At 39.9% G+C, this 27,412-nt stretch overlaps 3 protein-coding genes across 8 annotated transcripts; 2 read left to right on the top strand and 1 right to left on the bottom strand.

The window, feature by feature from the left end:
* Window positions 1–1,033: 1,033 nt before the first annotated feature.
* On the top strand, window positions 1,034–9,307 carry pdcd4b (programmed cell death 4b). 2 transcript variants are annotated; one of them, XM_084375191.1, is made up of 12 exons: window positions 1,034–1,125; window positions 1,600–1,701; window positions 2,054–2,371; window positions 4,740–4,834; window positions 4,984–5,097; window positions 5,192–5,413; window positions 7,175–7,272; window positions 7,592–7,706; window positions 8,043–8,150; window positions 8,300–8,410; window positions 8,527–8,666; window positions 8,794–9,307. In XM_084375191.1, exons 2-12 carry the CDS (start codon window positions 1,659–1,661, stop codon window positions 8,852–8,854), a joined length of 1,425 nt encoding a protein of 474 aa, XP_084231317.1. In that variant the 5' UTR covers window positions 1,034–1,125; window positions 1,600–1,658; the 3' UTR covers window positions 8,855–9,307. The 2 variants fall into 2 exon arrangements, with proteins under 2 accessions (XP_084231317.1, XP_084231318.1); XM_084375192.1 differs by having other exon boundaries at window positions 1,042–1,140.
* A 124-nt stretch (window positions 9,308–9,431) lies between these two features.
* bbip1 (BBSome interacting protein 1) lies at window positions 9,432–11,623 on the bottom strand. 2 transcript variants are annotated; one of them, XM_084375214.1, is made up of 3 exons: window positions 11,572–11,623; window positions 10,757–10,821; window positions 9,432–10,102 (listed from the first exon to the last, which is right to left on the bottom strand). In XM_084375214.1, the coding sequence occupies exons 2-3, from the start codon at window positions 10,800–10,802 to the stop codon at window positions 9,945–9,947; spliced, it is 204 nt and encodes a 67-aa protein (XP_084231340.1). In that variant the 5' UTR covers window positions 10,803–10,821; window positions 11,572–11,623; the 3' UTR covers window positions 9,432–9,944. The 2 variants fall into 2 exon arrangements, with proteins under 2 accessions (XP_084231340.1, XP_084231341.1); XM_084375215.1 differs by lacking the exon at window positions 11,572–11,623 and adding an exon at window positions 11,455–11,479.
* Window positions 11,624–13,425: 1,802 nt separating this feature from the next.
* shoc2 (SHOC2 leucine rich repeat scaffold protein) lies at window positions 13,426–27,145 on the top strand. Of its 4 annotated transcripts, none has more exons than XM_084369493.1 (9): window positions 13,426–13,490; window positions 18,219–19,286; window positions 19,821–19,958; window positions 20,128–20,258; window positions 20,554–20,742; window positions 21,534–21,656; window positions 22,295–22,432; window positions 23,217–23,334; window positions 24,954–27,145. In XM_084369493.1, exons 2-9 carry the CDS (start codon window positions 18,584–18,586, stop codon window positions 25,160–25,162), a joined length of 1,749 nt encoding a protein of 582 aa, XP_084225619.1. In that variant the 5' UTR covers window positions 13,426–13,490; window positions 18,219–18,583; the 3' UTR covers window positions 25,163–27,145. The 4 variants fall into 4 exon arrangements, with proteins under 4 accessions (XP_084225619.1, XP_084225621.1, XP_084225622.1 ...); XM_084369495.1 differs by lacking the exon at window positions 13,426–13,490 and adding an exon at window positions 13,540–13,624; XM_084369496.1 differs by lacking the exon at window positions 13,426–13,490 and adding an exon at window positions 13,656–13,742.
* Window positions 27,146–27,412: the final 267 nt, after the last annotated feature.

Raw genomic sequence — 27,412 nt, 5'->3', positions numbered from 1 at the left:
GAAAAATAACATTTATCCTGTCCCAAATTGTTGGCCTATTTTTAATAAAAATAAATGCTAATAATAATAATAAATAAATAAAGATAAATATTTCACTGTCATATATGTTGTAAGCTTAGTCACATAGGAGGTTCGTACAACGTAATATTAAGTGAACTTCCTGTTCCTGTTTTGTTCAGTCATTTTAATCAATATCATCATCACCATCATCATGAATTAACCAGAATGTTGTAGCTGATATCAAGGGCTGAAACTGCCAGGATCAAAAATAAACAGAGAAATAAGTAAATGAGTCAATAAATGAATTATCACGCCATTAGATGCACCAAAATAATATTCAAAATAATGTAGACATTAATAAATCTATGAAATGTGACATAAATTGATATTTCTGTTTTACTTGGCTTCTATATTATTTACCTTTGCATTAATTCTGATATTTAGTTTTCAATTTTATTTAACACATTTCTTTTTTGTATATCTTTATAATTTTCCCTTTGCATTTCCCCCCTATTTAATCCCACCAACTTTTTTCTGTATTTTGTTTTTACATGTCTTTATCATGAATGTATTATGGACCTGGACACCAGGGTGTTGCTCAGCCTTTGCCTCCAATTTTTTGCCAAGTGGCCAATTTCAGTATTAAAACGAAAAATTCCCCTTTGGCCCAAAAGGCCACATAAAAATAATCCAGGAAATTAAACCCAGAATCAATCAAGCAATTAATTAATTAATTAATTGGGAAGAAAATAAATAGGTGAATTAATACAAAGGTAAATACATACAGGTGCAAATTAAAACAGATAACTTGGTGCATGTAAAGAGCCATTTGTTTATTTAGTTGAGTAGTTGCAGTCCTCCACAGGCTGCAGGCTGAGCAGGCCAGAGGGTGCAGTTCTCCGCACCACCGGTAGGGGGCAGCACCCTCTCAGCCGCACAGACCACACAGAACATGCGAGAAGAAAATCCCGTGTTGCGTTCTCATTGGCCCTTTGTTTTTAAAAGCCCACACACCCCCAGCCAATCACACGAGGAAAACATACACCTACGCGCCTGAGTTGCTGGGTAGATAAAATAAAAACAACAGGGTCCGTGTCAGAGTTTGAAGCTCGGACACAACAGACGGTCAGTGATTTCACTGTGAGTTATTTAGTCGCCAGAGCGATAGAAATGCATATTTTCCATGCCAGTGTTCAGGATTTAATGATTTTTGTCGAAGTAGCTTAAAGATATTCACCGTGCGAGCGGACTGCAGTTTAGATTAAATCTTTTACTGACTTTTGGTCTTTAATAACAGATAAACGGCGAATGAGCGATGTATAATAATCTCTAACGAGCTGTAAACTGCAGGTTTTGATAATATGTATGTAGTGGTAGTTGTGTTAACTGTGCAGTTAGCGGCTCTGGAGTTTGGTCTTTTGACGCAGCTATTTCCTTTGACAGTGAACATTCAAGCTAACGCAACGTTAGCCATTGTTTACCAACAGAGTGACTTTGAATGAATGGGGGGGAGGGGAGGCTGTGGCTGTGCAGCATGTCCGGGCATGTTATTAAAGCACGTCTGCGTATTACATTTCTGTTTCCTTTTCAACATTGCAGGTATCATTTGGAAATTATTGTTTTTTGCACGCTGCAAAATCTCTTCTCTATTGCAAAACATGGCAACTGACTGCGAGGCCTGGCTGAACGCAAACCCCGTCGGTAAGTGTGAGCCAGTCACAGCGGTGTAATGCTTCATCAGCTGTATCTGATTTGGGGCACTGGGACTTTTTCATGCGGAAGTGGTTGATTGCTTATTTCTTGCACTGCCTGCAGTATTTGGGGTTGTTGAATTTGCCATTGATTTCACTCTGCTTCTCATCCTACATGTTGAGGCTGAATAGATATTGACAATAGTAATATAATCTGACAAAAACATCTTTCCCCAAGTTTATTGTATTTGCACATAAACAAATAAAAATGTGTGTATCAGCTGTAGTCTCTCTGATCTGTCTTGCACACAATAGCTTCTTACTCCTAAACTCTCCCCTATTTTTCCCTTGTCATGCTACAGAGGCTGAGGACCTGAGTGACTCCTTTGCATCTGGAGATGAAGACAATGGTGGATCAGTTATCGCCAACAAAAACATCAACAATGAGATCAATGGCAACTGGGTGTCCTCGTCCAGCAACAGTATCCATGAAGCGCGTCTCAAGGCGAAGGCCAAGCGGAGGCTGAGAAAGAACTCCTCCAGGGACTCCGGCAGGGGAGACTCTCTCAGTGATAACGGGGATGCAGTCAGAGGAACCACGGTGGCACCCACCAGCCCCAAGAGCAAGCTGCTGGACAGAAAGTCTCGATTGGGCAAGGGGAGAGGTCTGCCAAAGAAAGGTAGGATGAAACATTTCATAAATTAACCATAAGATGGTGGTATGATAATGTTATGTTGTTGCACAGTGTGATACCAAATGTCTCAGTTTCACAGGATAACCATTTGCCTGTCGTTAGCACAAGTGAATAAAAGTCAAATCAAAGAGCCCCTGCTGTTTCAGAGCTTCAAAGGGAAAGCCTTCATCAGTGTGTGACCTGCTGCTATCATCACCTGGTGGCTTTCCTTTCAGGAGCCATAAACCAATTGACATGTACACAAATGGCTGCGTGATCTGGAGCAGGTCACGTCCATTTACAAGCACCCTTTTTTGTCCTGCCATCTGGTCAGCCAAGCTTTTCTGTACATTTCCATTTGAGGTTAAACGGTAATCTTGGCAACATTTTTGTGTAGAGTACCAGAAGTTGCTTTTGTTTGTGATATTCTGTTAATGCATGGATGGGGCGAGCATATTTCACCCTTTGGACCGTCATTAGTGTCTACAGAGGCTGCTTGCTGTTGTTTTGAGGGAACTTGATGTTAAGTTAATACAGTCAACGCAGCATTTGTTTGTCCTGTGTTTGAGTTTGATTTGTTTTTGTATCACTGAAGTGAGACGGTCTTGTGCTCAGGGCACAGTGACAAGTACAGATATATACCGACTGATTGTGTATGATATTGTTGCATAATGGTTCCTTATCCAATTTATATATCAAACCAAAGATAGCTTCTCTGCCCTGCCATCTCCTTGTCCTTATCTGTATTTGATAAGTAACTACAGCGCATCACACACGTATAAGAAGATTAGAATTTAGCAAGTATCTACATCTTCTGGTGCTGCTCACTGCGAAACCTCATTCAGTGACGTACGCACAAAACGTCTACATGAATGTCCCAGCAGACTGCATCACAGTTCAGTCACTTTGCTCTTCTCATGGGCAGTGGAACTGGAGCAAGTGTAGTTTCTCTTGGCACATTGTCTGTCCGTTTTTTCTGGTTACATAACAGAAGTGCCACGCCACTGGAGCCCTGTTATTTGAGCTCTGAGCTCTCCTGCATTAAAAGTTCATGCATTGCAGTTTTAAAAGACAAATGCAGTGGATGCCTAGAATCTCTGGTTAGAGCAAACTAGTGTTAACTTAAGTGGGACATGTTCGCACAACCAATGTGGGTTGCGCTAAATATAGTGGCATGTCATATGCCACATACTGGGTGGGACTAATGGAGGTTTCAAAGCATGTGACACAAGCTGCTTGGTCCTGGGCTTCTTAAACTGTCTGCAATCTGTTGGTGCTGACCTCAGACACAGCAGATGTTTGTTTGTGTAACATGTACAAAGGCGTCACCTCTCCAAATAGAGGGATTATATCACAGCATGTTTGGTCGTGGGGTTAAAGAATTTATCTTGGGAATTAGTACAGCTTATAGTTTATACACACTGATAATGATCCATACGACATTAGCAATATTATGACAACAACTGTAGTATTATCTTTGTTGACCAGTGGACAAGAACTTCTTAAGTCTAACTTGTGTTATGAACTATAACTGAGAGATGTGCTGTGTGAGAAGAGTGCGTAAGATAGTGAACGGTTGAGGGGTTCAGTTGGATACGGAGATCCTACAGTAAGTGGAGCGTCACCTGTGATAATCTGTTGTGTGGTTCTGAGTCAGTTCAGCCCCTGCCTGCACACTCAGTGTAAAGATAAAGGCCTACTGGTTGATGTTTTTTTTCCGAAATGATTGTTTTGTTTCCTTCTTGAAAATGAATCTGTGAGACTTGACACAACACAGCCTGTGATGAAAATATCATGTGTATTTGAAAATAAGATGGATATATCAGATTATGTTTGGAGCTCAGGAAAACAAAATAACTGGAAGGGTACCGACTGCCTCACAGCATGGGGCTGGTCATGCTCTTAGTGAGTGAATTCAGGAAAAATGTCTGGAACTAGTTCAATTTTTAAAGTGGACATGATGGGAGACCCTAAATTCCTTGTTACAAAAACACTTTAAATTGAATTAAATTCAATTAAGTTTCTGTGTCTCCGTATTTAAGAAATGACACCATCCTTTGTAACCCGTACCACTCCACCTTCTTATTAATTCTGCTTTGAAAAGGGTTTGAAGTTGTTTTTCAGGCATCATATTTCAGGGAAAACATGTTAAGAGATCCTCATGCTCTCAGAAGCTGCTACTTATCTTTCTTTCTATATTAAATTATGAACACTTTTGTTTTTTACAAAACTTCTCACGGTTCAGGTAACCAATATATGATTACCAATGAGTCTTTTGAAAATGATACTCCACATGGCGTTGCTTTTTACCATATCCCCTATTGTGATGATATCAGATATCATGTCTAACATCATCACTGACCTTTGTCTGCAGGTGGGGCTGGAGGGAAAGGTGTGTGGGGCCGATCTGGTGAAGTTTATGAACCAGAGCAGGTAGATGCAAAAGACCCCAACTATGACGAAGCTCAGGTACTGACCATGGTGTTGATATTATACATGTAGCATGATCACTTGTAAAATCAAAAGAAATCCAATGCACAACCCTGCAGTTAATATTCCTCAAGTGTAGGTTGTAATGTGTAATTGTCTAAGACCTGGAATGTGATTGTGTTTCACAGGAAAACTGTGTGTATGAGACTGTCGTTCCTCCGCTGGATGAGAGGGACTTTGAGAAGACTGTCATCCCCATAGTGCAAGAGTACTTTGAACATGCAGACACAAATGAAGTAGCGGTACGTGTGCAGGAAACAACCTGTCAGTAAACTTGTTTGTCAATGAGCACAACCTTAAAGCTCGTTCCAAGTTAACGTCTCTCTTCACATTCAGGAGCTGCTTGCAGAACTGAACCTGGGCCCCATGAAGAGCGAGGTTCCCTCGTTGGCTGTGTCGCTGGCCCTGGAGGCCAAAGCCAGCCAGCGGGAGCTCACCTCCAGGCTGCTGGCTGACCTGTGTGGGTCCATTCTGTCCCGTGACGACATGGAAAGCTCCTTCGACAAACTGCTCCAGGAGCTGCCCGATCTGGTCCTGGATACGCCTGGAGCCCCGCAGGTGAGCCTCCTAGAACACCATGGATGTATTGAGGAGAATCTTGATGAAATACAGAAGTTTGATTCCTGGGATATAATATTACGCAGATCTTCTACATAGCTTCTGCATTGTTCGGCCTATAGAGGATTTGCAGCAGAGACTTCTGCCAGCCAAGCTGGCTAACTTCTGTTCAACCCCTTCGCTAACTTGAATGGAAATAAAATGGTTTAATTGTTGGGCTCTTCTAGACTTTCCAAATGGATCAAATTCTGGCAGTGAAACAAATAATTTCACCAGAAAATGTATCCACTGTTTTACAGCTGCTTGGCCACTATGTACAATTGGCTTTAAAGCCCATCACACTTCGTGGGTTGATGTACACCTATAGCAGTGGTACTTATACATTTTTGGTCCACAAGTGCCACCAGAATCAACAAAAAAATGAAAAGTTTCTTGTAGCAGTTTTAACTTTTTGTGACCGTCTTGGACATTTCAACAAACCAGTAGAACGGGCTCATGCCTAAATGAGAAGTAAACAAATGAGGCTTTCAGTTTGAGTTTTTACTCAGTCTGTGGTGGAGCACAATGGAACAACAGTGTGGTTTGACATGTTGATGTGTGAGAGAGTTGGTGTGTGGCGTGTGTGTATTTGAGCTCTTTCCTTTTCAGCCTGCACAGACATGAGATCTCTGGCCATTGTCTGTCTGCGCTGGCAAAATGCAAGCTCAGCGAAGGACGCTCAAAGGGTTATTGGTCTCCTCCCCCACACCCCTCCTCTCACTGTCTCATTTAGGCTCCCTGGTCATTTCTGTCCCACTCTCACAGTTCTCTGTGGGTTTAAAGGCACATTATGACTCTGCACTGTCTCGCTGTATGCCTTTCACTCTTTCTTATTTTCTCAAACACACAGACACTCACACAGACTGCACACTCCTCTCTTTCTCCTCATGTGCCTGTCAGTCTAGCCTTTGCCACAGTGCGATGAGACGGAGCTGCCTCTCGTCTGAACAGGAACAATGATGAGTGATGAGCGCAGGCTTTGTGGAGGCCAGAAGAGCAATGCAAGCTCTTTTTGTTTCTCTAAATCATGTGCTCTCACTACTGTAAACAAACACACACAGACACACACACACACACACTGACGCACACAGACACGTGCCCCTGAGGCCACTGTCAGTCATCTGTAATGTCAGTGTTTTTGTGGGGTGTCCAGTTCTTCAAACTAAAAGAATGTGTAACAGCATTGTTGCAGGTCTTTGGTAGTTCACTTGATTGCTGTTTGTTTCACTTACGAATATACTCGGACTTTCTAAAAGGAGTGGATTAAGTTAATTTAATTTTATGTATTCTGATGCAACATAACCATATACTGTTTTTTTTGCTGGGTCTAATAGTAATAGATTTTTTTAATAAAACAAACAACTACCTTAACATCGCTTTATTATAATGGATTTGGTCTGTCTTTTCTAAATAGAAAAAACAAAAGAATTCCCACATGAAAGCAAATAAAATGCAAAAAATATTGATCTTTAAAAATGCCAATGGCTTTCTGAAAAAAAAGTTCATTCCTTACAGCATTCCTCCAATTCTCCTGCACAAAAAGTGCTGTGTTTTGACTGAGTCACTCATGAACGTGAGGGCCTTAACTTTTGGCTTCAGTCTCGATGACTTCCCTGCTCTATGATCATAGTGACAGGTCTGAGAATAAAGTTCCATCAAACTGTGCTCTGTTCAACATTGTTTGTGGTTGTTAAGATTTTTCCTCTTTTGTGTATTTTTCAGTTGGTGGGCCAGTTCATTGCACGTGCTGTTAGTGACCAAATATTGTCTAAGAGCTACATCGAGGGCTACAAAGGCAGAGTTGACTGTGAATATGCAAGGTATGTTTGTTTGTTAGATCAGCTTCCTGTTTGATGATATTATCATTCAAGTCTTAAGAGATTATATCAAGTGTTTACAAGTGACATCGACTGCTAAAGATCAGAGTATTCAGTCAACAATATCAAACAAAAGTTTTGTCATATCTGTAATAGTCTTATTATTAAATATAGCATAAAGAGAGTTGTCACTTTAGGAGGGAAGGTAAGAAAGAGCAGGCCACCTGAACTTTTCTTTGAGTTTTGTGTCTATGCATGTAAACGGGAGTAGAAATGTAGTATTAAAGGTAAAGATAACAGAACCTCTTTTTTTATCTTCCAGGGCTGCACTAGATCGGGCGGCGGTGCTGCTGAAGATGAGTCTAGGTGGCCTACGCATTGACAACCAGTGGGGGTCAGGCGGGGGCCAGAGACCTGTGACACAGCTCATCAAAGAGGTAAAACAGCAAAGTCGGTTCACTGCAACGATCTTACACACAAACTAAAATCATAGTTGGTCATTGCTTTTAAGAAAACAAATCACCTGTCTTCTTCTCAAAAACCGAAAAACAAACGATACAACATGAACATCGTTTTGCTGTATCAACTGTATGTAACTGTCAGACTTGGGCTTTTTTGATAAGGGAATTCCTATTATTGGGTGTATTACTCTGATTTGTCAAATCCCAGAATTCCCTATAACTATCGTGTTTTTTTCCCAACAACTCTCTGTGGCTGTAAGAAAAATCAACCACAGGTTATTAATGTTAATTTCCTGTTCTCTGTCCTGTCAGATGATCCTGCTGCTGAAGGAGTACATCCTGTCTGGAGACAGCAAGGAGGCTGAGAGATGCCTGAGGGATCTCGAGGTTCCACATTTCCACCACGAGTTTGTCTATGAGGTAAACCCATTGCTTTAGTCCGAAGCAGAATGTCCCAGCTTGGTCTCGTCTAAAATAAGTAGATAAAATAACTTGTTTTTATTGCTTCTAGTCGATGGTACCAAAGGTTTTGTGTATTGATACAAGGCTGTGAATATTTCTGTCCTCAGGCGATTGTGATGGTGCTCGAGTCCAAAGGAGAGAAAACATTCAAAATGGTTTTGCAGCTACTCAAGTCGCTCTCCAGTTCCTCCGTCATCACTGTGGACCAAATGAAAAGGGTATGGTGCCACCTGGTGTTTGAATTATGCACTGCACATCATTATTTTTTCATCATTTGTTTGCAAACCTTTCTAAGATGCCATTTCATATACAGTGTTCTTTTTTTCCTTCGTAGGGATATGAAAGAGTTTATATGGACATTGCTGAAATCAACATTGATGTCCCTCGTGCATACTTCATCCTAGAGCAGACTGTTGATAAAAGCTTCAGTATGGGAATCATTGATGTAAAGTTAAGAGACCTTTGTCCCTGTCGGTAAGTGTACACAACAGATAGATTTTCACACACCTCACACTTGTCTCTGAGGGCGATGTGTTTCCTTGCCTTTTGTTTGTTTGTTTGTTTTTTAATTAGTTTGTCGATGTGTTGTGTCTCTTGTCAGGGGCCGGAAGAGATTTGTCAGCGAGGGAGATGGTGGTGTTGTCAAAATTGAAAGCTACTGAGGAGCCCTTTTTATGTGCCAGATGTCCTGAAAAGAAGAGGATAAAGCTACTTTTTTACTTGCATATTTTTCAAAATAGTTGGGTACATTTTCTTTCCCTTTGAACAGTTAAAAGAATGTACATAACTGAAATCGAGGTGAGGTATACAAAAAACAAACAGAACTGCACTTTTGATTGAAACTGAAGTAGATCACTTTCTCCAAAGTGTCTCAGTATAAACATTTACATAAGCTAACCCCTTAAAGTGCCACACCTCTCAGTGTCAGTCATTCCATGTTGTTTTGTACAGTATTTTCTTGAGTTCACTGCCACTCCTTTTGTGTTTTCTAGAAAGCAGTGTTTGTACAGAGATGACTGGTTTGTGTCAAGAGCTTTATAAAGGGGTATAACAAAATAAATAAAGGGGAGCGTGTTGGTAAAAATGCAATACTGGCTCCCTAACTAGCTGCTGTTTCTATGCTGTGCTTGACTTTTTTTTTTCTTTTTACCCTTTAAATTACACAAAGATGTCATTATTGAAGGTGTCAAGACATGAGTACAGTGCAAAAACAAATACCAGTCGGGTAACTTCACAAAATGGTGTTTAGAGTGTTTATTTTTATATCTGGGGGATACCGGTGTGTCAATGTACCACGTATTGCTCCATGTTTGTTCATTAAATCACTCTAAAATAATCCAAGACTGTTTTTCTCAATGTCACAATATTATAATTCAATGCTAACTACATCCAACTTAAGTCTGTTATCTGACACATTATTTGCCCTCATTTACTTAAGATGTAAGACGTTAACTAGGCATTACGGCCAAATTACAAGTGTAATGACACAATTAGACATTATAAAGTCTTAGTCGCCAACCATACTGGAAATATTGGCAGGTAAGAGATCTAATCCATACTACTGACAAGCATACATCATTCATCAATGACTAGTTAACAGCAAGACTTATGAGTTGAGTGTTTTAGCTCGTGCCCACAGCCGCGCCACTTCATTTGCTTTTCACTGGGTCTGTGCCATCTATCAGAAAGAATTTTCTGCCAGTTTGAATTGTCCTGCTGCTACGAATCTTCCACGAATCCTCCATTGGGCGTCTACTGCAGCTGCTCCCTCCCAGCCAGTTCCTGCTGTTTGACAGCCTCTTGAGCCTCCATCTGCATCTTCTCCAGCTTCTCCAGGGTGACCGATTTGAGTGGGAGCAACTTTGGCTTACACAGAATCATGGTTGGGACATCTTCCATGGAAAGCTGCCCTGTGGATGTTGTGAAAAACAGCAAAAAAAAACAACTTCAAGATGATTTCTCACATTTCATCAACTAATCTTGGCATAAATGCAGAGATGATGAAAAGACTTGGCTGGGTCGTGTGTATATTTTACAAATGCCTCTTGCACATTAGCAGTGAAGAATATTCTACCTACAAATAACTTTTAAAGTACTGTGATTGTGAGAGCCTCTGCAGTATAATTGTGCCTTTCTGGTAGCCTGCAGTCCCCAGGATTGGAAGGGTGGCCCAGTGTTACATCTGTAAGCTCTCAATGCAATTGTTCACAACTGATCTCTGTTGAACGAGTGGTCAGTTTGAAACATCTGGATATTTCAAACATCTGGTACTCTGCCCTTAAGCAGCTTTCACACATTAATAAGCATTGCACTTCTAACAGCATTGATATCCTGTCATACAGCCATGGTACTGAGCCATATTATATAACTGTTGGTACAGCTACAATGACAATGGTGTTGAGCTGTAAAAGAGACTGTAAAGAGGGAGCACACAGCACAGAACACCCACTGACTAATTTTGCAAGCTTAAGCAAATTTCTAAACAGTTCACATGTTGTATCGGGCTCCACAAACAATCTTTTGTTTGTAACTACTGCTGTCCAAATAGCTGCTGTGGTACGAACCTTGTTTGGGCAGAACTTCTCGGAATATCGACTTGACTTCTGGCATTTTGTCCTCTGAGTGCTCGCTGGAAGGTAAATTAGTAGATTTGTTTATTACATTTAACACATTTAATCTGACATGGATTCATGAAAGCAAAGCATTACAGGGAGTGTACTTGACTACACATATCTTAGACTGCAAAGGAGAAGTCAAAGATTTTAGAAATGTGACACTGAGGGGTCATCAAGATAGCTGCTAAGGCTGCTGGGTATTTCTCAGTTGATAATGAATGGTGCTCTGAGTCATGAGTCCTGTTGTAAATTGAGAGAGATTGAATTCTGGCAAGGTTGAGGCATGAGCTTATTTTGAACTTTAGCATTATCAAATGCACAGCGATCGTATTCAGCAGAATCAGCACTACAGAAGATAGTAAGATCTCATTTTAAATTTAGTCCGCATCCTTAGATACACATCAGTTTATGTCGAAAACGGTGACATCAGTAACAAAACATCGGACCATCCTCAAGCCTCGAGTAAAGTTACTGAGCCATTGGTGTCACTTAAAAGACTGGGAATAGAAACCGGAGCCCGTATCTTATAACAGCGAGGTAAAGCTGGAGGTATTGCTAGCCAGGTTTAGCCTAGCACGTAATTAGCCAACTAAACGGGACACCATAGGCCAGGCTAAAGTAATGGTAGCTTTCATTTAGCGAACTACCTTTCAAATATGGTCACTAATACTGACGATAACGTAAAACTGCAGTTTCTTTCCGTGGTCGCATGTGGACACACATCAAAAACACTGTTTGTAAAATATAATTGTTGATAATCCTACCTTCAGCACGATTACAGCCGTTGTCAAGCCAACACTTCCGCAAAAATCACGTGACCTTCTTCTTCGCTTTATCTCTCAGGCGTAGTGTTTTACTGACACCTACAGGTGGCTCTCAGAACAACACCACTAAATAAACTCATGAACGTGTTTGTTTTGTTCGCTTTTAATTTGTTTCATCAATAGTTTTGCATAATTATTGTAGAGATGTGTTTTTGACTTGAATTAAATAAAACATGTACAACAGTAGTACAAAAGTACAAAGCCCTGCACTATCCATAGGTGCTCGTTAGGCATTCACATTTATAAGATTTTGCTTTCATTCTGTTTAATTTATTCCATAAATTCTTTCTGATGCCATTCAAGTCTCCACGTGGGGTTTTATCTATCAAGTCGAGACAGTGACTGACTACAGTCACATAAAACCTATTTTCCTACCGATGAATAATTTATAAATTCACATCTTTTCAAGTGTCTTTGTTTGAGCTACTTGAACTTTACTTGAGTATTTGCATTTTATGCTAATTTTGCTTCAACTCAGTCAAAAATATTGTCCCGTTGACTTATTTTAAGTGACGTTAATTTACCAGTTACATCACAGAATATAATTTTTTAAACAAAACATATAATCATATGAAAAAACATGATTCATTGACAAAGGTGAAATTACCCAAAACTGCAACAAATAGTTAAAATTAGCTCCAACTCCACCAGCCTCAACATGTAAATGCTGCGTATATGTTAATGCATCAATAATAATCATCCAGTAATACACTACAGGATAAACCTCTGATAAACCTCATTTCCTTTTACTTTTGATGCTTAACGCATACTTTTACTTAAAGTCCCCCTTCCACTCAAAATATGTTTAGCTTAATTGTTACTTCAGTTGGATTTTTGGGCTTCATTGTATCGAATGATGTATGTGACAGGGATTGACACTAGAAGGCTGTTTATACATCTACTGAAGGAGTAAAGTTTATCTGCTTCTCTTATCAGCTTTCTCTGTGAATAGACTCAGTGGAGACGACATGAAGAACTGTAATTATATCAGCAGCTTTTAAACCACTCAACTGTCTTATATCAATGCCTTTAACCTGAATAATGTGTGTGTGTGTGTGTGTGTGTGTGTGTGTGTGTATGTGTGATGCACTGCTCTGTGTTACTGCGTTATGTTCGTTATAGTTTTGTTTTTCCAGTGACGTTTTATAACTATGTGAACTTTTAATTATGACCTGCAAAGAAACTGCAACATTTATGTTTATTATTGCACATGGTCCCTCTACAAATAAAATCAATCAAATTAAGTCTGTGCTCATCTTAAATCTGAGTTTAAGGCGTGTACGCACAAGCATGACTTTGGGCAATGAAAGCTTATTTTGGAGCCAATCATGGTGAAATATTCCATTTGCTCAATTGTGAAGAGGAAACTTGAAACCCCTCACTGAGGTCACTGAGGATGGACTTCTCAGTGAAGTAGGTGTCCAGCAGTTACAGATATGAAATGAAAAATATCTGCATATTCATATATTCTGGATTTTTCCATGAGGAAAGAGTAGATGTAGACTCTAAACAAGGTGATTGAAATGTTTTGGGAGAAAATCATCGCAAACATAAATGACTATTCCAAGGAGAGTATAAGTCTGGAAAGGCTTCAAGTAAAGTAAAGTAAGTAAGATTTGTACTTATAATGGACATTAATAACAGTATTATTACACAAAACAAGCCCTTTACTTGCGAGTTATATATGTAAATGAAGCCAATGTTTATCCAGGAATATGTGATTGTATTTCAAAGTCTCGTGATAACATTGGTTAGGCGTGCGAATGACGCAGTTTGGTGGCAGGGGAGGGAGGGGAGCAGAGCAGCAGTGTAGGAAAAGAGGAGGAAGCAGCAAGGATGGCGGAGTCACACCTCTGAAGGTAAAACAGTTATATTATCACATTAACAGTGGACGTTTTGACCAACACAGCACGGTTACGCGTGACTCCACAGATAAAACACTCGTCGGGCTCTCGTTGCGGCGTGTGTAGCGCTGAAGTGTCATTTTGCGGTGGTGAGTAGGAACGGACTCTTTTGTTCAGCTTCGGAATGGCCGCTGTTTTTCACAGTGTTTTCTTTTTTTCCTCGGCTAATATTCAATACGGGAACGGCGCTTAGACATTGTGTTAACGGTGAGTCCACACCTCAGTGTGTCTTCGGTGGCCGCTCTGCTGGGATAACAACTGCCTCCACCGGCTGTTGTCTTCGGGTGTCTGCTGCCCGACTGCGCTCAGCTGGCTGCAGCAGAGGTTTCCCCTCTCGGTCGAACTCACGGCGGACGGGTCGGTCCGCGTCCGACAGCCGCTCTGCTCGGGCCTACACACACAGTTAGCTCTGCCTGAGATGAAGCTAACTGCTGGATGTGAGTAAATAGATCAGGGGAAACCTCGACACCATCTGCACCCTTTAATACGCGTAGCAATAGACGTTTGTTTTATTGTCTCATCCTGGCCGTGCTGTTTCTCTTCCTCGTTTGACTCAGAGGATCGCTCGCTAAAATACTGTTAGCTGCTCGGCTAACTTGCTCGCTCGCTGACGTTAGCAAGCTAGCAGTCTGGCATAACTGACGTTTGCTTTGCTGTTGACGTTTAGCTTAGCTGGTTTGATTTCCTGCCTTGTTGTCAGTCGTTTTAGTAGGCTCAGCCTGTGTGCTCGAGATATGTAATGGCAATATTTTCTTTCAGTCAGTTTCAAGGCTGGCTCTGCTAACATTTAACATTTTCAGCCTACGTGAGTTGGCTAACGATAGTTAGTTAGCTAGTTGATATGAGGTTAACAGTCACAACGTAACGTGTAGCACGATTACTATCCGCGTAAAGGATTTATTCTCGCTCCAATTACCCTAGAGTGGCACCAACCCTGGCATGCTTTCCTTGGGTGTTCATATTATGTAAATTAATTAATGTCGAAAGGCGACTTGACTTCTCGACCTGGTTCCGTTTTGTCGGTAATCTGTTTCCAAGGATTTGTCATTGGCACACGTAGCCATCAAGCTAGCTGCGCCCTGTGGAGTGCTGTGTAGCAGCAATACCTATCTTTAGCTGATAGCTGCCACCTCACCTCTGTTTTGCTATTTGCCCCACAATATTACAAGGATAAGCATTTAAACTGCTAGGCCAGGTCTGTAACTTAATGTACTTGGATGCTAGTACGCTGTCAATCAATAATACAGCAGCTAGCTTTCAGATATTCCCTGACTTTGTAACATCACAACAATGTTCATTTGCTTTACACATCTGTTGTATTGTTATTCTCCAATTAGCTAACATAGATGTATTTCTTATCTAATCCAAAAGGCATTGTAATGCATAACACAAGCGTGAGGACAGTAGACAGCTAGCTATGCTTAGGCCTAAATGCACTGACATCATTAGATGGGCTCAAGATATCCTTAATGGAAACTTCATTAGTTTCTATGTGGGTTGTTAGTGCCATGAAGTCCAAGTGTTTAATAGCACTTGATAGTGGTGTTGTGTTAGTGTTGATGGACATGCATTAGCTATTGTCCAAAGCTGTATGACTTGAACCTCGTATTTACTTCAACTAAATAGGAAGTACTAACTAAATGGGACTGTAAAAACGGTTGTAAGTTTTGTAAGTCCAGATCACTTTCCTATTCGATTAACATTGTCCAGTGGTTTTGACCAACATACACCACAGGGACATCTTGCACAATGACCCCCCACCCACACCTGATTGCCAACGGTTGTGAAAAGAGCACCTATGAATAGTGTAGTTTTCTGATCAAAACATATAATTGTATGGCCACAAAACGATTCTGCCATATTTCTGCTGAACTAATCGGCTGTTTACATCTTCGATGTCCCTTTCCTTAATGTCTTGACTGCTTAGTCTGTCAAGCCACGACATTCAGGCACAACAAGTGGGCACTGCCTGAAACTTGCCAAGGATGGAAAAGTAACTGAATATCATGAACCCCTGGTTCTGTGGTTTTCTAACAGAGCCATTAAACACTGTTTTTTTGTCTTCCTCACATTCTTCTGAAGTCGGAGCTTCTTTGGTCACCTGAATATTAAACTGATGTGCTGTTTTGCAGACATCTATGCATGCATTTGAAAGATGCAACTAAGAGTATGCCTGCTGTGGTTAGGTTAATATCGATATGATTAAAATAGTAGATATTAACTAATAAAAGAACTTGCACAATTTGATGCAAAACTTTTCTTTTGCTTTCATTCTTTCTAGTGAGGTGTTCATGCAGAAAACATAGTCTTTAAATACAGAGACAAATCTATACAGATAACCTTCATGTGTAGTTTGTTATAAACAGAATAATGTACCAGGGCAGGGACATTGAGAGTACAACCATAAAAGGAAGTGGCTTGCACAGTTTGGTTTAGAGGCCCCAGTTATTGAGCTGGCCTGGCTGTTCTCATTTTATGTTAATAATTATTTGTACACAGGTATGCCCATCACAGCTAGTGTTAGATGCACCCTCTTATCTATGACAGGCTGAAAGAGCAGTGAATATCTTTTTTTATTTACAGAACAAACTGTCAAGCATTCTATCATGGAAGGGGTTCTGCTATTGACCCAACATTTCTTTTAGCCAAAAGGTCATATGACCTGTTGTTGTGGGGCCTTCATGCTTTGAAGGCCACTTCTAAAGATTACTCTCAGCAGTCCTAACCTTTTCACTTAGCTCTGATCCGGAGCCAAACCTGCCTCTCTTTTTGCCACGGCTTAGCTTGTACAAGTGCAGGATAGCTTTATACACTCACAGAGGTACAACAGCAACAGAGACTAAACAGAGACAGGCCGCCAGGGACATTCTGGCTCAGTTTGTCATGTAAAGATCCAAAGGGTTGTGTGTTTCGTCTGCGTGTCATTGAGATGTAAATATTCAATGTGGTTGTGGCGTTGCAGACTTTATAGGGGACGGCTAAATAGCTGAATGCATGTTTAGGTGGGGCTGTAGGCTTACAGTAATGTCAACACCCGCTGGGCCATGTTTGTTTAGTAGGAGTAAGGTGGTGTGAGGTTATGCTTAGTACATTCAACAGATTTGCTTTGACTGGCACAACACTCTCAATACCACATAACTCCTGGTACTGACTGACAACCAACCAAACCTGTTGATGTATTCTTGTTGTCTCATGTATAAGGGAGAATATTTTCATGGTATAAGGGCTCCTTTTTATTGTACATTTTTACATAATGCACACTAATCCCGCCAAATGATAATTTATCAAATAAGTTGCAATGATTTGTATAGTAGCATATAGTATTATGCATCTGTTGAGCGAGGAGTGTCGGTGTGGATTTGTTGAGGCAGGATGGCTTAGACAGTCGCTCTTTCTTTCCAGCATGTTGCAAAAATGTTTTCAGCTAAGAGCTGTTCGTTACAGGTGTGGTTCACCTGCAAAATGTCACTCAAATAAGTGCAAAACGAGAAAATTGCCAGAGGTGCGTCCCTGCATGCATCAGTTGCTGCCACATGTAGTCAATCTTTAGTATTTGACACTGCATGTTGCGCTGGATTTTACATACTCCTTTTCATTGCTGTGCACTACCATTTTTTTTGACAGAGCAAACACTGATTACTAGACCACACGAACAACTGCTCAGAAATTAATTTGCTCAATATAGCCAACACTGTTCACAAAAAGTTGTCTGGATTGTTTCTCATCTTGCGGACGAGTCCAACGGATGCTGGATTTTTGGGGCAAATGCCGATGACCTATATTAATAAAAGAAATACAATTCTGATATCAATATATCAGCCAATAATCTGTACATAAACCAACATTTTTTGCAGGGATTCCTCATATGTGGTTATCAAGCACTTCTGATAGAGATAACAGAGGCAGGATATTTTACAGTTTAATAATAAACTTTATTGTCCTTTATGGACAGGTATCAGAAAACAGATACAGATATAATGATAGTGATAGGAGATTATATCGGTGGCAACAAGTCACTTTATTCACCAAACATTCTTAACATGTCAGAACTATGCTGAATAGATGCAGCTTAATTAACAGACACGCAGGTAGATTTATTTAAGACAATGTGCATGACATTGTGAAAAACAATCAAACATTCGCACTGTAACCAAACGTCATCTAGGTGGTAAGGCTTAAGACTGGCAGGCTGTAAAAATGTTTGTGCAGTTAGCTATTTAGTAAAAAAAAACATTGGGTTGAACTATTTAGTATTATAAAAATAGAAATCAGACCAGGTGCAATATCCAAATCGCAGGAGCTGCAATTTGGACCCTAGCAAAAATCATATCATCATCTGACTGATTCATAATATCTCTTTAAATAATTGCAGCTTGAATTTATATTTGATTTGATTTTTTTATCTTTCATCAAATCACATAATTGTAACTTTACAAAAAACGACTTAAAGTTGATGCTTTTAAAAATCATACATTTCATGCACTTCCTACTTGGTCAGATTGATCAGAATGTGGAGCTGAACATGAAAATGTCTGTCTTGGAATATGAAGGACTGATTGTTGTCAGTTTGCTCAAGCAGAGCGCTCAGTTGTTGAAATTTGAAATGCTGAGAATGTTTGTTAAGTGTCAAAATCAAATTGTAAATGTGACCAAAGTGTATTTTTCTTTTCTTTTCCCCAACAGCAAGTCTTGGAGGGATTTAAAAAACTTGATGACCTTTGCAGCCTGAAAGAACTTCTATCCGAAGGTCCTGGGATTGTATGCAGTTCAAACACTTAAGCATGTGGCCCATGGGTGCCACAATCCAGCTACTTCAAAGGATTTTTTCTCCCATGGCATTTTAACAAAGGAACAAAGTTTCAGAAGTATCCAAAAAACCTTTGGATCACAAGGCCTTTATTTCAAGGATAATCAAAAATGTGTGGGCCTGCACAGGGATGTTTTCTTTAAAAGCCTTCTTGGCTGTCTGTGTCCCTTTTTTCCCGAATAAGTAACCTGACAAGAGAGACTCCCATGAGCAACTCTGCAGGAGGCCCGATAACGTCGACATGAGTAGTACTTTAGGCAAAGAAAAAGATTCGAAAGAAAAGGACCCCAAAGGTGGTCCTGCGGGGAAAGAAAGGGAAAAGGAGGCCAAGGCTCTAGCCGGCTTAGTCAAGGATGGTGGCAAAGAAACGAAGACCAAAGGGAAAGATGCCAAAGAAGGAAAGAAGGACACCAGCAGCTCAACACCGGGTGTTGCCTTCTCCGTTGACAATACGATAAAGCGGCCAAACCCTGCACCAGGTACGCGCAAGAAGTCCAGCAATGCCGAGGTGATCAAAGAGCTTAACAAGTGCCGGGAGGAGAACTCAATGAGACTAGATTTATCTAAACGGTCCATTCACATGCTGCCCACCTCCATTAAGGAGTTGACGCAGCTGGCTGAACTCTACTTATACAGCAACAAGCTGCAGAGCCTGCCGGCCGAGGTGGGTTGCCTGTCAGGCCTGGTCACTTTGGCCCTGAGCGAGAACTCCCTGACCAGTTTGCCTGACTCCTTGGACTCCCTTAAGAAGCTTCGAATGCTCGACCTCCGGCACAACAAGCTGAGAGAGATACCGGCTGTTGTCTACCGGTTGACTTCGCTGACCACGCTGTACCTGCGCTTCAACCGCATCACAACAGTGGAGAAGGACATCCGAAACCTATCCAAGCTCACCATGCTCAGCATTCGTGAGAACAAGATTAAACAGCTGCCCGCAGAGATAGGTGAGCAGAAACCTTTGTGTAAAGACAGGACAGATTCTTCAAATGTAGGCAGGGCAAGAAGCCAGCCTTTTTGCCCTAGTGACCAAGAGACATCAAGTAATTGTGGGAGGGAGTCAGCTACCTTTGTGTGTATAGCATTAAGCTAATGTTAATGTTCCCATCCAAAGTGCTCATAATGTATTTTACACATCTGATTCTGTTCAGTACAACATTCTCACAATGTGCTGGGTCCTAGCAAATAATAGGTGTAGCGAGTACACACCCTTCTTCAACTCCATTAGTAATACAGATCTTGCTGTTGAAACTCACATGTGAATGAATGACTGAATGAATGAGTTTATCTGCTGATTGTCATGTAAGAGAGAGTTCTGTATATTAAACCTGGTTAGTTGTCCTAAGTTGTCCTTCTGCATGAAATCCACTCTGACTCTATAAAGAGGGAATGAGATGAATGAGTGGATATCTTCAGGTCACTGAGAGCGCCTTCATCTTGAAATGGCTAAATATCTGAATTTGGTGTTCATCTTTCTGTAGGGGAGCTATGCAGCCTCATTACTCTGGATGTTGCCCACAACCAGTTGGAGCACCTACCGAAGGAGATTGGCAATTGCACACAGATAACAAACCTCGACTTGCAGCACAACGAGCTCTTAGACCTCCCAGAGACTATAGGTAATTTTTATTTTATTTTATGACTCAGAAGCGACACTTCTTGTGTCTTTGTTAATATATGACATCTGCCTTTTGTTTTCCTTTGTGACTGCTATTGAAACAGCTCTGATGAAGGTTTCAAAGGTAAAATAATGTTTACTTAACATACATTACTCTTTTGTTGTTTCAGGCAATCTGGCAAGCATAAATCGCTTAGGTCTGAGATACAACAGATTGTCAGCCATTCCCAGATCATTAGCCAAATGTCGAGAACTGGAAGAGCTAAACCTTGAAAACAACAACATTTCAGTGTTGCCAGAGGTAAGTAGAACCAAAAATAGAATTTAATTTTAAATATAATTGTCCATAATAACAAATAATCATAATAGTCACGCTAACATTAACATCATCCATTTCCTGCAAACAAATTCATGTTGGAGCCTTGAGCCCTAGAATGAACACTTATTTAAAATACCTGTTGCTTGCCTCACGTGGAGCTAATCCACTTGAATTCTTGTCTGTGTCTAAAGGCTACTAGTGAATCCAGAGTAAATATCGCAGCCTGTAGTGAGTCCTGATTATATGGTTTTGTCATTCTGTTTCTGTGCATCACCAGGGCCTACTATCAAGTTTGGTCAACCTGACCAGTCTAACACTGGCGAGGAACTGCTTCCAGTCGTACCCTGTGGGCGGACCATCCCAGTTTTCCACCATCTACTCCCTCAACATGGAGCACAACCGCATCAACAAGATCCCCTTTGGTATCTTCTCCAGGGCCAAAGTGTTAAGCAAGCTTAACATGAAGGTATTTTTGCACGTTTGTCTGTGAATTGGTTTGATAAATTCTTAAGTCGAGTGTTGTTTAAAATCACGAATCAACACAATTTTATGTCTTTTTGCTAAATTATTTATTGTTTCGCCAAAGTCAGGTTTATCACATCATCACATGATAATTGTCTGTAATTAGTACACCTTTTTGACTTGAAGCGCAGGTGTTACTGGAACATTTACAATAGTTCCGTTACGCTCACGTTTGCAGGAAGCCATCAGGGTTTGCACACTGTCGGCACCCAGAAAACTGAAGAGGCTAAATGAAATTATTTTTAATTTTTGTTATTATTATTATTATTATTATTATTTTATTTTCACCTGTGCTTTTCCTGCTGTGACATGTCAAAACATATTCAGTAAATATTAATGATAATAATTGAATTTGACCGTCTTGTCATAATGTTCTCTCACATGAGTAACAAAGAAGTTTTAAATCGCCTATTTGCTCTTATTTATCTCAGCTGTTGTTTAGAACTAATTTTGTCTGAGTGGCATCACTGTTGAAGTTCATATTTCCCCCAAGTCAGACATATACAGGCAGGCATTAAAAACCCTTAACTTGTTGTATGTCCACACTGGATGTAGTTTGGATTTGAATCTCCACTGGAAACATTTTATGCTGGCGCCAGGTAACATAGCTGGCATAGTGCACAGCTTTTCTCAGCCGCTCGAACTTTCTCAGCCGCTCGAACAACACTGTCCTTGTGTTAAGCCTCTGAATTGTCACTTATCTTGCTTATAAAGGTATGCCATTGTCTTCCCCAGGACAACCAGCTAACATCTCTGCCACTGGACTTTGGCACATGGACTAGCATGGTTGAGCTGAACCTGGCCACCAATCAGCTGACAAAGATCCCGGAGGACGTCTGTGGCTTAGTCTCTCTGGAGGTGAGACTTTCATACACACATTGTTGGAATTTTAGCCCGTCAGCGATGAATCCAACGAAGAACTTAAAAGATGTATATTTGTTGCAACCAGTTATTAGGAATAGTGTTGGAGTCATAATGTCCAAACATTACAACCCTTATCTTATGGGCGAGTCTTTGAGGGCAATGGCTAGTGTAGTTATCATAGATAGCATTAGGGTTTGCTCGGCAACTCTTACTCCTGGTGTTTTAAGTTTGGTTATGCGTATGTATGTCTGTCTGTCTGTAAGAACTGTCTTCGTCATGTCCTTTTTTTAATTTCTCACCATTGTGTTTTGCTTCTACATGTATGGAAAACCAAAGTTTCTTTCATATTCTAAAAGCACTAAAAAAACTATAGTGACCAAAGTTTTGGTTGAAGATGGAGATCTGCAATCATGGCAAAATGTAAACACACTTTTTTTTCAAGATGTGTTGGGACAGCACAGCAGATACATGATTTTTTTTTTACCAAATTTCCCAACTCCATTGTGGATTATTTGACATCTTTAGAGAAAGTTGTGATAATTGTGTGCCAGGGGTGAATGCTTTATTGCTTGTGAAATGATCCCAGACTTTTTGATCTGTTTCTAACTGTGGAAAACATCTTTGTGTTACAGGTTTTAATATTGTCCAATAATCTTCTCAAGAAGTTACCACATGGTATTGGAAATCTGAGAAAGCTACGGGAGCTTGACTTGGAGGAGAACAAGTTGGAATGTCTACCTAATGAAATTGCTTATCTTAAAGATTTACAGGTAAGTTTTCTACAAATGCAGTTCTCTGTTAAACTTTAGACTCTCTGTTATTGGTTGTTACAGAGATTTGTCATGTCTGGTTTGTTTCTATGCAATGGGAAATAGCAACAACTACTAGAGATACACTTTACATAGTGATTTTATCCAGAAGTAGTTCTTACTGCCCCACTGTCATTTGATGAAGCTCTTTTTCAGTTTATGGTTTAAGAGGCCTATATGTGGATTTTTTAAAAATCCACATATAGGATTGCTGACTCCTGTAGTCGTTATCATAAAAGACACAGAAGCCGATGGCGATGCATGTCTCTAATGTTGCTTTAAATAAAGGTCCATCTTTGCATTTTATATATTTTGGATTATTTTCTTGCTCTAATATTAGGCTGATGAGTAGAACCAGGAATTAATGAGAACCTGAATCAGTAAGCATAATCAGAATTAATCATAAAAGTCAGCCCTAGTGGGTTGAAAGATACTCAAACTGAAAAGAAATGTAAAGCTTTATCCTTCACTATTTTGAAATAATGTTAGTTCTAAGAAACGTTAATGGACACCACGTTTACCCATTCGATAATCATCATGAGGAATTAACAATGGTGGTAGATATAACTAGCTGCTACACATTGATTGTAATGACAACCAGAGAGATATTTGAATTTCCATGGTATGTTTAGTAAATTAATCTAAGGTTTTGTAATTATACTATGCGATTAGTAAATTAAATTCTCATTTCATGAAAACCTTTAAACCACATTATAAACTTCCTGTGTTCCTCCTCTCTCATCAGAAATTGGTGTTGACAAATAATCAGCTGACAACGTTACCCAGAGGCATCGGCCACCTCACCAACCTGACTCATCTTGGTTTGGGGGAGAACCTGCTGCAACACCTTCCAGAGGAGATTGGCAAGTATTCTCCTCAAACTCCACCTACTTAGATCAGCATCATGCTCAGTTAATCTATTCAGAGCTGGGGGGAAATGTTAGTTTAGTGCTGGAAGCACAGTGTCCTTCAGTGATGTTGAGGAACCAGAATTGATCTACTATGAGTGGAAAAAGTTGTATCGGCCACAGACCAGTTATGTTTTGCTACCGCCATGACACCTAATATTGGTCCCATGTGAGGTTAACATGCACTGAAAGAATATATCTATTCCAACCAGAGCGAGATGGTGGGATTTAACATGTACATGGTTAATAGGCGCTGATAATTTCCTTTTCTGATTGGGCTTTTTTTGTGGAAAATAAGGGTCCATGTAAACGTTGCTGATGAGGTGAGAGGAAATGAATATTCGTATAACGCGGCTGATTGTCTTGAAAACAGTCTTGAATTTTTGCAACTTATTCCGTCAAAAGTAGTTAATTCTTATAATTACCTTAAACTAATAAACAACAGTAGTACAAGTTATACTTGCATTCAAAAGCTCATTATTTCGATTATAAAATGGAAATAATTTTAGCCACAGTTTTCCAACATGTATATTTGCACATTGTATATTTATATGCATTTAGAATTTAGAGTGCATTCAAGAAAATGTTATGCGTTGGAGCCACTCTCATTTCACAGATTAGTTGTAGCATTTTTAAATTTAAAGCTCGACATTGTTTCCGCTATAAAAGCTAAACTTAACCATTAGGATTTAAGAGCTTAGTCCAGTGTGTCCAATATGGCAAGACAGGTTACTGCTGCGGTTAAGAGTTAAGCCAGAGATTAAAATGGGTGGAAGAGGAAGCTAAGGTGGGTGTATTTTTAGAGTATTCAGACTGGACCCAGAATTGAACTATACCTGTGCCTCGGAGGTATTTAGGTTTCCATTTAGTAGCCACTGCATATTAACACATTTTTAGTATGGCAGTATAACATGTATACACATCATCACTAATAGTTTGTCATTTTAAAAGTATCTGGTGTACCAGGGTCTTGAGGAGGAAGACCATGTCAGTCTCTTCATCATCCCCTCAGAAGCATTGAGGATTTCCCCTCGTGTGGTTTAGCTCTTTTTACAAAGTCATCCACACCACAGTACATCTGGTTTTACACCATGTCATGTCTTTTCAGGTGTGGAACAAATAATGAATATAGCAAAACAGCATAATTAGGGGGCAATTTTTCTATAGACAGAGAATTAATCAGTTTGATAGTGGTTCAACTGTTTAAGTCTAAGCAAAGATACCAAACGTTCTGTCAGAATGTGCTGCTTTTCTTTGTCAGATATGGCTGTACATTGAATACTTTTCTTCTTTGGACTGATAGTCAGGGAAAGAACAAGGAATTCGAAGATGTCACTTTTTTTATTTGCGTCTTTCTGCATCGTAGACAGGGTCGTCCCTCCAGCGGTGAAATACTTCTTTAACTACTGTTTCATTTGTACTGTAACATCCTCAAAGCTCAATTATTTTTATCATTGTGGTGAGGGGCAGTTTATAATACCAGAGTATCATATTTTATCGACATGTATTGCTCAGAGTCTGTTTATTTCAGACCCTGCTTCTCTAATCTAACAGTATCTGACGTCTGTCCTTAGGTACACTGGAGAACTTGGAGGAACTGTACCTCAACGACAACCCCAACCTGCACAGCCTCCCGTTCGAGCTGGCCCTCTGCAGCAAGCTGTCCATCATGAGCATCGAGAACTGTCCCCTCAGCCACCTGCCGCCCCAGATTGTCGCAGGAGGCCCCTCCTTCATTATCCAGTTCCTCAAGATGCAGGGACCATACCGTGCCATGGTCTGAGCCAAGAGCAGCTCAATCCCAGTCCTACTTAACTCCAAACCCTCCACTTGCTCTGCACCCGCTCGCCTGCCCGCCCCCATTATGTGTATCATACACTGTAAAGAAAACAGACTCGCCACAATCAGTGTCGGGGGCAAATACAAGGAGGAGGAAGAAGGAGAAAACGTTTCTTTCACCATCCTTGGGCAGAAACAAGCCGAATCTTTGGAGACTTGACTTCTGTGTTACTCCAGAGTTTATCACGGTCATTTCAGGACCCCAGCCACCCCCCCTCATCTTTCATTCCCAATCATACAAGAGGAAAATATTTCCATCTCTTTGCCAAAACTGAAGATATATAAAGTTATATATATTGAGTAACTGTGAGCTAAGTGGCAAGTCTTTTAACCATATAAACCGTGCTCCCATTGCCAATGTATTTACAGTAATTACAAGCATCTATTATGTGAGCAAGGATACAATTGTATGCAAAAACAAACAAAAAAAGTCTTTGGAACTTCACATTTACTGCTGCTGCCGTAATTTTAACTTTGTCATCCTGTTTTATTTTCTTTTGATATGCCCTCTTTTTTTACATCACCTTCACTCAAGATAACTTATGTTAATTGCTTCTTGACCATAGAGAACAAAGGTCTAATGATGGCGTGTTTATAATTTCTTTTTTGTATTTTTTTTTTTTTTTTATCGTTTGTTTTTTTTTTAAAAACTGTGCCTATGTTTAGAGTGATCCAGTGGTTCATTTCTAAACACAATTGTCCATGAGAATACAAAGATATAAATTATTTCAATAATTCTTTTTTTATTACTGCTGTTTTTACTTTAGTTTTTCTTTTTCTTTTTTTAGTGTTCCTTTGCTGTTGCATTAATCTGTCAAAGCAAGTGATATCAGTCGTAAAATAGGCTGATTGGAGATCTTTTTAACAAAAAGCAGCAGTAGTTGTTAAACATTGAGCTAGTAATGTATACATATGAGAAATCCCAATCATACATGCTTGGGGGGAAAAAAAGCAAATTGGACTTTTCTCCGAAAGGGGCGGTGCTGCGACCCCCGTCTGTAACGCTTCTGTGTGACAAAAAGGTATTGGAAAAAAGTCAAACATACATGGGTGATGGGATAAACGATGGAGATGTTTTTATATATGTATACAAATCCTGGTTGTTGCCTTGAGTGCAATTTTTAGTTATGTTTACTTATTTGAAATTATCTTCAGTGTTGGGCTGCAGAGCTGTCATTCAGTTGATCATCGACCAACATATCAAGCGTTTTTAAAAAGACGTTATCTGGGTCTCTGGAGCAAGTGATGAGTGTATCAGAGCTTCAAAAAAGGTTTGATAATAAAACATTGACAGGTAACACTTCCTTTTTTGTTAATATCCTTTATTTTCTGTGTTTTTTTAACAGGGTCTCCTCAGAAACTTACTTACATGGTGGGAAATGTTCCCTTGATTTAGATTTGTAATTTAATCTTTTTTTTTTGTCCCACACTGTCCCAGCAATGCTGCTGCTCTTATGCACTTTTTTAAACACATTGGCATCCTCGATCTTAAGAAAAAACACACAGTAGCCTCTCATTAATTATTTTGAATGGGGGCATTTTGTTTCATAAAGAAGTATTTTATCTGTTAAACAAACGGTTTATCATGTAAATTTGTATCAATTAAATATAAATGTTGAATTTTAGAATATACTAGTAACTTTGTTTGGGGAAGTTTTATCCTGTCAATCTTTAAATGAACTTGCTCTCTTGAACTGTAAAAGGGTCTGTGGCTTTGAGATGTTTTAAGATTCCCATATCCTGCTTTCTCCATCACAAGAGAAATGGCTTATTGCAGTTCAGACCAGGATTGTTTATTTTAAATCAATTTACATTGAGTGTTTTCTTTTCTTTTTTTTTTCCTCCAAAATGATGAAATGTGTATTCAGTTAGTATTATTTCAAGTGACTGTACATTAAAAATCCCAACAAAAGGTAATCAAACCAAACATTTTTTTTTCTTTTTAAAAAAAAAAAAAAAAAAAATGTGTTGCATCCCAGCTCTATATTCAATCATGATTCTGTTTTGTATTGAAACGTGTGGGTCTACTTTTTTTTGCAGCAGCTTGGTGTGTTTCAGTGCGCTGTGGTTCGGCCTCCTACACAAGGAGGCCCGAGTGATGAGAGTGCCACAGCTCACCTCGGGGTGGGGGCCGTGTCGGGGGAAACGATGTACCGCTGCTTCTAATTTACCAGCAGAACCTGTTGCTGCTTTT

This window comes from Pagrus pagrus (genome assembly GCF_965226575.1).
Source record: "Pagrus pagrus genome assembly, chromosome: 2".
In the NCBI taxonomy this organism is placed as follows: Eukaryota; Metazoa; Chordata; class Actinopteri; order Spariformes; family Sparidae; genus Pagrus; species Pagrus pagrus.
Note: the sequence above shows the minus strand (reverse complement) of the source record. Positions and strands in the feature narration are given on the sequence as shown.